The 12,761-nt window shown below is 43.1% G+C and overlaps 1 protein-coding gene across 3 annotated transcripts in view; it reads left to right on the forward strand.

Annotated features, from left to right (window-relative positions):
• LOC139687317 (protein piccolo-like) overlaps positions 1-12,761 on the forward strand; it is a 378,873-nt gene that overhangs the window by 113,854 nt on the left and 252,258 nt on the right. The window contains exon 1 of one of the 3 annotated variants that reach the window (XM_071584471.1): positions 10,988-11,871. The exons of the other annotated variants lie outside the window; for them this stretch is intronic. Coding sequence (XP_071440572.1) covers positions 11,831-11,871 — 41 coding nt within the window. The 5' untranslated portion in view covers positions 10,988-11,830. Of the gene's footprint in view, positions 1-10,987; positions 11,872-12,761 lie in introns of those variants that run through there. 3 annotated transcript variants of the gene reach the window in all.

The raw sequence follows: 12,761 nt of genomic DNA on the forward strand, positions 1-12,761 counted from the left end.
GACTTCACACAAGCACTAAGCGATCCTATCTTAGCAATCACTGTAGAGTTGTTGGAGGAAAGTAGGGAAAAGGGATGGTGGCTACAGAGAGAGATAGTGGAAAGTTGAAGGCAATGAAGGATCGGAGATTATTTTGTGAGCTGGCTGGAGGAGAAAAGAACATGCATGTTTTGTACGGCATGAAATGAGTCAGAAAGTACGACGAGTTAAAGAAGAGAAGAATGCGCTATGGAAAGGGAATGGAACGATTTAATCTGTAGTATAGGTATCTGTAGATTGCATATTAAAATAATGTCAAAGTCTTTATAATCATCACCCTTAAGGCCAAATTTTTTGTGTCATTTATGCCTCTAATTTAAATTTTGGATTTCTTATCACCATGAAAAACTGAGACCTCGATCAAAAATTTGGGCACCTCTGTTTTTCTTATTTAATGTAAAAATTTTCAACGATATTGAATCAGTTAACTTTTCAGTTGACATTTTAGGTTTGAGAGACTTTTGGAAATTTCCGTGGCAGTTTTCAACCACTCAGACGTAAGATCCCCTTAATAGTTTGTATCTGTCGGTCCACTCATTCATCAGCTCTTAAGAAGATCCCAGGATCCGTCTGGGACAAGGGTTCTTTGAAAGTGAGGCAATTGTGAGAAAAGGGAACTGATGCTCCTAATTTCTCTCACTGACTTTTTGCGGGATTGCTATCGTACAATCACCATAGGAACCATTGAAGAAGGCATTAGTTGATGTAAATCGAGGAGTAGAGACTCAAACTTCCCTCATATCCCAATGACGAGTCAAATTTATTCGCTCTGGACCCGGGGGGAGATGGCTCGCAGGTGGCTCTCACTTCATTACCCAGCGCCACCCGCGGGTTACCGCTTATTTATGACGTTCAGATGGGAATTTATCCGTGACTTTCCAAATACATCACTCTGTATTTGAACCCATCTTCTTTCGTCTGGGAGCCGAATGTTCCATCTACCACTCCACTCGATCTAGATGCGTCCAGCAAATTAGTGCCCACTGTTCATATCTCCGGCGCACCTGGTGATGTGCCCCAGCCATTTTGTTTGCTTTTGTTCACGTCGTTGATGATTAAGCGTCGGATATGATGTTCGAAACATCATTCGTTAATAGATCAGAATAGGTTGTCCGACTTCGCTAGGAGGGAAAAGTATGTTGTGTTAGAAAGTAATCTGGTGTGTAATCACCCTCTGCCACACACAAAGGTGATTTTCAGGGTACCATGTATGACTGCGTTAAGATGAATTAATTAAGTAATCTATCAATCCACCATTCGCAAAAAAGTGCTTGGTGTTCTGCGTTCTGACGATTAGTTGCTGCATGACGGCACACCGAAAGTGTGACCAGGGAGCTGATCAACTGAATCCGCTGTGAACAAATCACCATCCCACGTGCGAGCTCCAGAAAGAGCGCTGAGGGATTTCCATCTATTTTCGCACCTCAAAGAAATTGTCGACTCTCAGGAGTTCGGCAGTGGTGATGAGAAAAAGAAGAAGACACGTCCAGAAATTGTTGAAGACTAAGGCGGCGGTATTCTATAAACGGGGCATCGTCATAATACTAGCAAGATGCGAGAAATGCGTGCATCATTGCGCACGACTATGAATATTGAGAAATATTTTAAGATTATGCCGGGCTTAATTTCAACGATATAATTGTTTTCCTATATTCTTTTTGTAAGTAGCCAAATGATATCTTTGTACCCAACTCGTATTTATGTATTTGTCAAACTCTCAAGAGTAGTCTAAATTGCAGTAGTGATTTCTCCCGAGCCAAATTTAGTCGTTGTTATCCTAAAGTTAAACGGGTTAAGATGTAGATAGATGGCTTTAGTGGAAGGGGGGGGGGGTGCGGCGGTGCCCTCACGGTCGGCCCGAAGGCGACAAGCGTCACCACAGCAGGAATTACGGCTCGCTCTCGGCGGCAAGCGCACCCGGCAGATGCATAATTCCGCGACTGTCCGCGGGTTTCGCAACATCGCGACCCCCCTCCCCCAACTCCTCGCGGGTACACGCTCCTTCCCTCCTCCTCCTCACTTCGTGGAAAAGGAGATGGTTGTGCGGCGGAATGGAGGGAGGAGGAGGTGGTGAGGGGGGGGGAGGGAGGGGATGGGGCAGGAGAGCAAGGCTTCGCGCTCTTCCTGTTCCCTCCATCCCCTTGGGTCTTTCCTCCGAAGCTCTCCATCTCCGAGCAGTGACAGATCTCAGTAGGCGTCGAACGAAGGTCCAGAATGGGTGGGGGAGGTTCAACGGGTGGTTTTGCGCGTGGTGCGGAGGAGGACAAATGGACGTGGGGAGGATGGGGTTGTGGGAGGGGCTGGGGGGGCAGGCGGAGGAAGGGAAGGACGGGGGTGAGTGGTGGTGAACCCTCTGACCATCGCCTCCAGAAATAGATCCTTTGGGCTTCTTCGTCTCACACCCCACGACCCATCGCGTCCGACGTGTCCTCCCCCTCCCCGGAGGCGACCGGGCGATTGGCCTCCCCCGACCCCCGGGTCCCCATCCTCCGCCTTTTCCCCCAACCCCTCCCTTCCTCCCCCCTTCCCCTGAGCGCCGTTTGCATTCCCCCCTTCCCCAACTCCATCTGCCACCCATCAACCCCAGCGCCGTTCAGCCCATGCCTCTCCACCTTTTTTATCTCTCCTTTTTTTCACTTCGATTCACGTCTTTTTTCCTCGCGTCCCTTCACCTTCTCTGCATAATAACTCCCCCAAAACACAAGACGACGGTCTGTTAGAATTTAACGATAAACATAAAATATAAGATCCACATCTTTGCATCCTGCAGCTCTCAATGATGGCGTTTGACTTCTTGACTTTTTTTTAGGGCACCTGCCTTTAATCATACGAATTCGGGTGGAATGGATGTGCTCGCTAAAGAAACAGCAAACGGTATGTTCTTTTTTCTTGGAGTACTCAACCTTCGCATGATTTCGATGACACATGGTGCTAGGTTAGAATGAGTTTGAAAGTAAACTGTTGTCCTTTGTTTAACTTGTTTTTTTCTAAAAAGAAAGATTGCGGTATAAAATGATCGAATAGTTTGTGATCCAAATTTTCTCGGTGCCAAGAGTAATGGCGAGTTATCGGTATTTTTCTGAAACTCTTAATCCTTGCATTCGAATGGACTCTCATCCCGGTTTCCCCAATTACTCCGACACACTTACTTTCTTTTCGTGAAAACATTTCTGAAATCTAGCGGATCGTCTCTGAACTTTATCTTCTTCCTTAATTAAAACGTTTTCCGATGCTCTAAAAATACGTCGGCTAAATTCGAGTGTAATGGTACCTGTTCTTCATTTTGCATTTACCTACATCCCATCTAATTAAGCCAAGTTTCCTTGAGGTGGACCAGCGTATTCTTTCTGGTGGTGTTAACGTAGAAGAGCAGAAGGGCTCACAAGTATTTAATTTCATCAGAGTTGCTTAGTTCGATCTTGCATATTTTGTATGTAGTACTAATATCCCGATTTCATTCACTCCAAAATTTTATTTATTAATATTTGTCAAGACTTTTATTGTTCACTTTCAAAACTTAATGCTTGGGCTTTCCTGTTTATCTTATTCGTGGCGTTTTTCCAATCGTATTTCATACGTTTCTAATAAAGCACTCCTGCAGTTTTGTAAACGTTAAGGGAATGTGAAGTGTCAACTTGAACATAATACAATCTTTTACATTCTGATAAGAAACCACAACTGATGTCATTAAACTGGCGAGGAAGAAGATTCCCACTATTATCGCGTGATATGCTGATGATTTGATTAAAACATTAGCCTCAATATTGCATATTACAACACAATGCCCGAGTCAAAACTTAACAAGTTTTACTGTGATTATTCAATTCTGTTATGAATTTCTTCCACGACGATTCCTGATGACTATGAACTTTCCTAGACGTGAACTGTGCACGGTATTCAAATTCGTCCAGGAAGAGGATCGGCAGAGTTATCGTAGGTTCAAGAATCGTCAAATTAGTCCATCAAAAGTTATAGGCACTACATGTTAACTATAAACATTCTTGAAGCTTTCATTTTTGGAATAGTCTCATTTAGAAAATTTTAGAATCCTCTGATATGGTAAAAAAAAAGGCACCAAATTGAAATAAAATGCCTGTGTTTGTGTCAGAATTGCTTCTATAAACCCCAAGAAGTTACAAAACTATTATAAAACAATTAGTGTATAAAACTGCCACAATATAATTGATTTACAAGATTATTACAAACCCCACTTCTTCCTCATAGTTTTTGAACATTCAGTTATTCTTTTATCGTTGTTATATTTGTGGAGGGCACTTCCCAACAAATAAGGTCGAATGAAGGTCCCTATGTTAAGCGTGGCTCCAATCAGGATGGGATAATAAGTTATAGTGCGACATCTCACAAAATTCCTCGGCAATTCCTTAAAATGCTTAAATTAATTGTTTAAATTTTATTATGTTTCATACATAGGTAAAATGCTTCCCAATTCATAGAATGACACCTGATTCTCTGTTATGAGAATCCTTATACTCTTCTGACGTATTCTTTTCAAGGTCTACAACCGCTGGCGATCCCTCTTAACTACATGGTCTGAGCGAATTGGACTTTGAGTGACTCGTCTCCTGATATAATTCTTTGTTAAAAGTGTGTATATTGGTAGATGACCATTATAGAACGCATTGTTGATATATTTTGGAAACAAAGAAAATTAAGGGTAGGAACTTATAATAAGGCTCTCGTGGTAACGTCTGAAGTTCGTGAATATATAATTAGAACGCTTTTATAAAGCAAAGAAAGTTGGATAACTCAATTTGGCGGGCTTTATTTCACCTCTATCTCAAGCGAAGTTATAAAAAGATTCTCCCGCATACAATTGTTCATTATAAAACGAAAATAAGTGATTTTTATACCCAAGAGAAATGAAGACTAAATTGGCGCAATTTATACCACCCTAGTCTCTACCAAACAACATAAAATCTTATTATTGTGCTTAAATGATGCGGCAGAAAATTAAATGACCCGATGGCATTAAGATGAACAAGCGTAAAAGGATTTTTTTAAAAGGCAATAGCAACTTGGCTAAAATGTCTCTCGTCGCATTTCATTAAAAGTATACATTTGTATTTTTTTCATTCAGATCAGATTGATAGCTACTTATATGTCTATCTTTACAAAGAAGTTTTCTGCTTCGCGACAGTTTTCTTAATATTAATTCTTTAACCTTTCTCATCCCTTTCCTTTTTACCCTCTGCCCCTTCCTTTGACTTGTGGCGTTAGCCAACTAATCTCATTTGTACTTTGTTTTGAAAGGTAAACTGTTCACGGCTATTTGAGTTTTTTTCATTTATTCAATACAGTTTTCTTAGTGCTACGAAGTCTTTATACTTCTTTCAGCGAGATGCACTCCTCTACTCCCCTCCAGGTATTTGGACAATCAGCTCCATTTCTTCGTCCCAATAGTTTTGTTCCCATATTTCAAGCATGTAGCTTATTTAGTATTCTCTTTCGCATCCATGCATAAAACTTAATAAATGCTTGCGATGCACCTAATTTTCCACCTGCGCCTGCTTCTTTTGCACCGCACGAATAGCGTCTTAATATAGCGTCTTAATATAGCGTCTTTTTTTAGCGTCTTTTTTCATCTGCCTTCATTTTACTTGTTCAAATATTTCTTATATATTCTCACACTCAATATTTTTGCTTTATATTCCGTCTCATTCTTTGGTGATTTTGTATTGAAACCTGAAAGAGATGGAATTATTTCTTCCATATAAATTCTTAAATCACGAAATTGACAAATTCTCTGATACAATCCAGTATTTATTTACATGCATGCACATTTAGCACTCAGACCCTATCGTAAATCGCAACGCGTTAACTAAAATTGTAGTTCCTGGTAATTTTTATTAAATTGGAGTTCGACGGCGTGTATGTTGACTTTGATATTTAGATTTACCTTTTGAACGTTATAAATCGGTACCGACAACAGAATCTCACAGAATTCTAATTAATATGCATTTTGTCATAGAAATAAAAAAGGTGTTATATTCTATATGTTTTTGAATAATAAATGTGCGTTTATTCCTTTTCCTCCATTCCGAAAATTGGTATTCTCCACCCTTCCACAGAGAGGACCCAATCTTCCTTCGAATAATCTTCCTTTTTACATTTCTCCTTATATCGTCCTCTTTTTTGTCTTCGTGAGAGTGACTTGCTCTCCTACCATTTTCCCTTTTATTCCTAACAAATACATTGTTTTCAAAGCATGGTGAAATGGGTAAGCTCTTCTTTCACGTATTTAGCTCAATGAGGCTTTTCTTCTATTCTTCTACGATGTCCTTCTATATAATTTTATGTCCGTTTAATCGCGATCATCCTGCGTCAGCACCAGGTTTCTCACTCCCCTATAATTTGTTCGATTGTTTCTCCAAGGATCAAAGACCATTTCCCATGGGATGGTCCATGACTCGAAGCTATAGTTTTAAACGAATATGTAGAAACGTTAACAGATAACAAATATCATCCATTTATTTTTATTCATAAATGCACAGCACTGAGATTCTTATTCTCTTTTTTATCACGTATTTCCTATTCCTTCATCTTACTTCCTTAATATTTTATATTTTCTCATTTTCCCCTCCCATCTTCCATTTATTTCTACCCCATCCTCCTATCCTCCATACTTCTTCTACTCCATCTCCCGCCTACTTCCTAATCCTCCCCGCCCTCCGCCATGCGCACTCCCTCCCATCCCCCACTCGGAGGACAGCATGCCTCCCACTCCCTCCTCCCCCACCTTCTCCCCCCCCCAACCCTCCAGCATGACTCCCCTCCCACGAACCCCATCCTCTCTCTCCGCCTTGCTCCCCTAATGCGATGGCAGCTATTGCCTATCCACTCATCACTAGTGGCGTGGGCTGAATTTGCTAAATGGCACTGGGATTCCCCGCACGAAATTTTATGGGCGGGAATATCACACTGGTCAAGCACCAAGTAAAATCATCTTCCTCGGCTGATTTTCTTGACGCAATCTAGAAAATATCAGGGGTTAAGAACGAAATTTGACAATGTAATTGGAGCAGTTTCAAATTTACTACCCGTTTTTAAAGTTATTTATTTATCATCAAGTTCATTGGCTGTTTTCAATCCAAATATTTTGTTTGCTGCAGCACTTCACACTGTCGCAAATTCCAGTTAGCCGCTACATTTCTCCATAGTTCAATGCTTTTGCATCTCTTGTCTGCCGCAGATATTAATTTTATGTTTTCTTTTGCAGTCCTCAGCATATATTTTCCTATCCAAAATTGTCTTCGGGAGGCTATTATGCCTTGGAGTATGCCCAATCCGCTCTTCTCTCTTTTTCTTTGACAAGCCTGGTTCTTCTTCGTCGCTATTCGCGCCTCCAATTTAATATTAACCATTCTTCCGAGACACCTCATTTCCTTTTGCTTCCATTGTTATCTTTTCTCTCGCTGTTATTACCTGAGCTTGACTGCCGCGGAAATTTGTTATCTATTTATTAGGTTTACGCATTGTAAAGTACTGAAGTACCGAATTCCAATGTTGTTTATCTGGCTATTTACAGGCTCTAATTCTGCTATTATGCAGATTTGGAATGGTAACTGATTTTTAAATAAATACAATACGTGCCCTTGGAAAATATAAATTTACAGATAATAAAATACTTATTCGATTGTTTCTGGCTCAAATTTGAGGAAGTTCATGTTCATTAAATGAAGAACACAATGTATTTTTCCAACTTTCTTTGTTTTGATACTAATATTTTCAACGTTTAGGCGTCTTAGGTACCTGATGGTGACGCCTAAGCAATGAAACTAGTAGTATCAAAATAAAGAACTGTGGAAAAATACGTTATGTTCTTCTTTTAATAGTAAAATACTAAGAGAACAGGGTTTTCACGGTTTTGTGATTCCTCACAAATCGTATCTTTCGTGTAGACTTTATATAAATTATTACAAGTATTCATCGGTGTTTAAGTCTGGCCTCTCAGTTGATTCACGAGAATAAAAATGTATTCGATCAAGTTTTTGAATTGGCTGGCAGCGTAGACAACAGCGTTTGAAATACTGAGATTTTTTAGAATCCTGAATTAAATGTTCCATTCAAGTTCAATGCTATGATGCACCATTAAAAATGCAAAGAAAAGTAATGTGTAATTCAACAAATATCCCAGTGTTATGATGGAATTTAGTCAATAGAAATGGTTTGGAAAGTAACCACTGAGACAGTTTTGCTGTTCAAGTTGGTGTATTGTTTTTATGTAAAAGATGGAGAGAAACAGCTCAGGAATGGCTTAAGTGGTTAACATTATTATCTTCTATCATCTGCTCATATGAAGCTTTAAAACTTGTTTCCTTCAACGTGAAATCGCTGGGAACACACAGTGGCATAGAGCTGGTATGTTTAAAGTATCGGGGATAGAAAAAAAGACCGTATTTATGTTAAATAAAAATGGTCCGGTGACTTTATCGTAGAAATAAAAGTTATGTGTTTCTTCTTAAAACTTAAGTTTCATCTATCTAAAATACAATTTTATTCTAAACTTAATTTGATAGATTTTGGGCATTCAGTGTGTTTCGTATTCGATTGTTCGAAGCAGATTTGTGAGAGACACCTACGGAATAATAGTAAGACACCGAGCATTTAAGACGCCACGCATTTGCTGAGGCGTTATGCATGCATCATAAACGATGGATGGGTTCGTCTGCCATTGACACTGGTAATTATCTAGTCCTCACCCAAATTAAAATCCATGTTTTGCTATAATAATTGGTTTTGGAACTAAACGGCGCGTGATGAAAGTGTTTCTTCTAATTATTCTTGAAAACTTATGCATAATTGTAACTTAAATATTAACCTTTATGTGGACAGGGGTGTGAATATCAGTCATCATCTGGAATTTCCAGCAAGTTACGTGTATTAAAAGAGTTTTGGAGTAACGTGGAGTCAATTTAGGCACCCGATATAGCGTGACATGTTGTGACAGTGAGGAAGTGGTTGGCAACCTTAGAAAAGAGCGTGACGCTGTTTCGGAGGGCGCCTAAGCGGGCGCCCGTTTCAGCTTCTCGTACTTGCCGAACTCATGCCCTCCGCGTCGCCTTCTCCCTTCCCGTCCGGCCTCCCGCATCGCTTCCGTGCTCCGTTTGACCCCTCCTCTGTCATCACCACTCCCCTCATTGGATTCCATCGACCCTAACCCTGCTCACCTTCATCCCTACCACCCTGCATACCCTCCTCCCTCACCCCGCATCATTTCTCCCCTCCTTGGCCATCGCTCCATCCTCTCACGTGACCCCCATCTCACCTCTCTGCCCTCATACGCTCCACTCGCACAACTCCGCGACCCCCATTCCACTCCCTTGAAATCCACCCCCTTAAAAAAAAGACGAACCCCCCTCCTTCCTTCCCCCCAGTTCTTTACCTTCCCCCCTCCCTCTCCTCGAAAGGCGGGTAGTTCACCGTGCCCTTTCGCCCAAACTCTCCCCCACCCCCTCCCCTCTTCCTCCCTCCCTCCTTCGTCTTGTCTCTTCCTATCCCCGCGAACCATTTCAACCCGTTTAAAAACACGAAAAAGGGTCCCCCTCTTCTTTCTCTCTCTCTCTCTCTTTCCTTCCCTCATCTCCCCCCCTGTCCCTCGTAAACCCACCCCCTCTCCATCCCCCCACACCCACCTTCTCGGTTTCGCCCCCCCCCCCATCTCTCCCCGCGAAGCCTAGTCCGCAACACCTCGAGGAACACAAACGGGGGCTCTCAAGTTCTCCAAGGCTCCTCCGCTCCTCTCCCCCCATTCGACTCTCAGTCTTCTGCACGACTCTCCTGGGAAACGTTCACACCCGGGCGACTTAGCGAGCCGAGGCACGCACACGGCCACTTCTCCTTAATATTTTCGGTGACTCTTTGTCTCCCGATCTCCATCTTCGCCTCGAAGGGACTACTGAGCTCGGTAGACCTCAAGCGGGGTTGCTCCCTCAAGGAGTCAACCGCCTCCTAATTCTACGGGAAACGCACCCTCTAAAGAGTTCTCATCCGTCTAGAAAATTGGTAGTCTTTTTCCGGAAGCAAGAGACGTCTGTTTCGGTGGTGCCTGCGGGCTCCATCGTGGGGTCAACCTCAGAATTCTACGCGCTGCACGGCATTCTTAAGGTCTTTGCTGATCAGAAAGCCGTTTATTTTCCCGATGCTGTGTTCGTCTGGACTTAATGGAAAAGGTCCCCGCTGGGGGTGAGGAGGCGATCACCTGAGAGATTTGACAGTGAACCGGGAAGAAGGAAGGAAGCGTGGACCGAGGACTTAATTCTGCCGGCACAAGCGAATCATTACATGCGATCAGTTGGGACGCAGCCGTTGAGACTTAGTGTGTCGTTTTTAGAGGATCAACGTCCCCGGGAGGGAGGTGGGTGTTCTTGTAGGTGTCACCGAGTCAAGGGACGAGCGATTAGATTCCGTAGACTCGTGCGACCTTCGGGGTACTATTTCTGGGGCCGAGAGTTCCTTCTCTGCCGAGGGAACGTGGTGTTTACGTCCGGTTTCCGCAGTCGCTGCGGATATTAGGGACTTTCCGTCACTTCCTAGCTCCGTCCGGAAGCTCCCTAGCTTCCGTCACGGAAGCTCCCCAGTCTGCGGGGGGTGAGTGAGGGGTGAGCGGGGCGGGGGATGGTCCTCTTCGCGGCCGCCACGGGGGGTGGCTCAAGCGGGGGTGGCATGATGTCGCTTTAACTCGGTGAAAGATCGCCACTACGGATTGTGGGGGGAGGGGAGTTCGCTGGAGCCCGAACTTTCAAAATCGGCCGGCCCGGATTTCCGGCGGCGAATCGGCAAGCGGGAGATGATGTGGTTCGCGTCGCAAATGGTCCGTCCACCTACCCAGGTTCCTTCGCTCCCGGCCACGGCCTCCGACCCGCCTGCTACACTTCCGAAGACGGCGTAAAGGGTGGGGGAGGGGGAAGAAGGAAGGAAGCCGAAAGGCAGGAGAGGGAAGGGAATTGAGAGGGTGTTCGAGGTGTGTATGATATTTCGTCGGTGCACCCCTGGAAAAGTTCCAGGCGGTGTGTGACTCCGTAAGCTATTATTAAAGAACCCTTCGGGAGATCGGTGGGAGTTTCAGAAGGGGGGTGTGTGTATGTTTGTGCGTTTGTGTGCGTGCGTGTGGGAAGAAAACTTTTCCTCATGGGAATAAGAGAATTGGTAGAAGTAACGGTGGTTTTCCACACTCTTGTATCTCTTCGTTCGTTTCTTTCGGACACGTTTGTGCTCACGTCCTCGTGGGAGGATAGGGAGAGATGCTTTGGGAAGTGTGTTAGCGTTTAAAAGATTTTTTCGCCGTTTTCTCCTCGAGGGAAATAAAATCCCCAGGGAGAAGAGAGCGTTTGGGAGGCGTTTTGGAACTGGAAAGAAAGACAGAGAGGAGGGAGCGAGAAGAGAGAGGAAGTGGAAAAGAGAGAGAGAGAGGAGTCGGATTTATCTTTCTAGTCGCTCGCTCGACCAAGGTGGTGTTGGGTGGAAGAAGAGAGTGAATCTCTTTTCTCGCCGCAAGCGGCGCCTCGCGCGAGTCGGGCTGGTCTCAACCGAGGGAAAAGTCCTTTTTTCCCGTCGTCAGTGTCTGTTTGCCGTCGGAAACACGTGAAAGACAAGAAGGGGAAAAAACCAAAGGGACGGTCCGGCCAAAAAGACTGGCGCAGAAACATCGAACTTTCGAAGCAAGAGAGGAAAGTTTCGGTGTCCGAACGATTTTCAAAGACGAAAACAAATAGAATACGAAAAACCTCACCTACTTCAACAGATTCCTTGCGAACCTCTGATCTCACACACGATGGCCAGTGAGGATATGACTGATGATGCCGCTCCTTGGAGGTAAGTCAAGCGGGAGGGAGGAATGCGTAGATGAGTGATTTCTGTGCTGATCTCATTTATCGATGTGATTGGGAAGCCTGTGTTGTCGTTCTTTTTTTATTCTGTGCTTTAATCTCATGTCCATTCATGGTCCAGCAATTGCTGAGGTAGAATTGCATGTTCTGTTTAGAAATACCTTTATTGAGCGATATTATTCGCGCGATATTGTAAAGAAACCTTTATGTAACGGGTTTACCCATGTCCACTTGAAAATCGTGCATATCTCTAAAAATACTTACAAGGCCGAATGAAAATATCCGAGGACTTGGGTCTAGTCCACGGGACATACTTTGCACATCGCTGGATTGAAAAGAATCTTCAACAGAGATCAAGGGATTTACGTGCCCAAGGGAATGATAATTTATATATTTTTGAGTAACCTTTTACTGTTATACATTGCTTAAAATCGTCGTGCTCATCATTATATCGGATATTTTCGTCGCAAAGTGCCTATCTTTAGTTAGGGTGTGGTTATTGGTGGGTAAAGTGTAAATTCTTGATGCAGGAAGTGTGAAACTCCCGTGAAAGTCATCCTAATTAATTTGTTTATCATTTGTTCAAATAATCCATACATAATTTTGTGAAAAATTCATATTCTGAAGGCAATATCTGGGAAAAAATTACGTGGTTCGGGTCACATATGCGTCACATCGCACTGCCTATTGAATGACATGATAAAAATTAGCAAATTTATTTTATGAAAGTAAAAGTACTCTGAGTTTCGCGTTTTCACGGAAAATAATGCATATTTTAGAGCTCGGGTTTAATGTGACTGGTTTTCATGCTTCCATGTTATTTTGAATAATAATTAACCGTGATTTCAATGTTATTTTAAATGCTGTATGGTTGAG

The sequence above is a fragment of the Hetaerina americana genome, unplaced genomic scaffold (assembly GCF_022747635.1).
Source record: "Hetaerina americana unplaced genomic scaffold, ioHetAmer1.1.p SCAF_19, whole genome shotgun sequence".
In the NCBI taxonomy this organism is placed as follows: domain Eukaryota; kingdom Metazoa; phylum Arthropoda; class Insecta; order Odonata; family Calopterygidae; genus Hetaerina; species Hetaerina americana.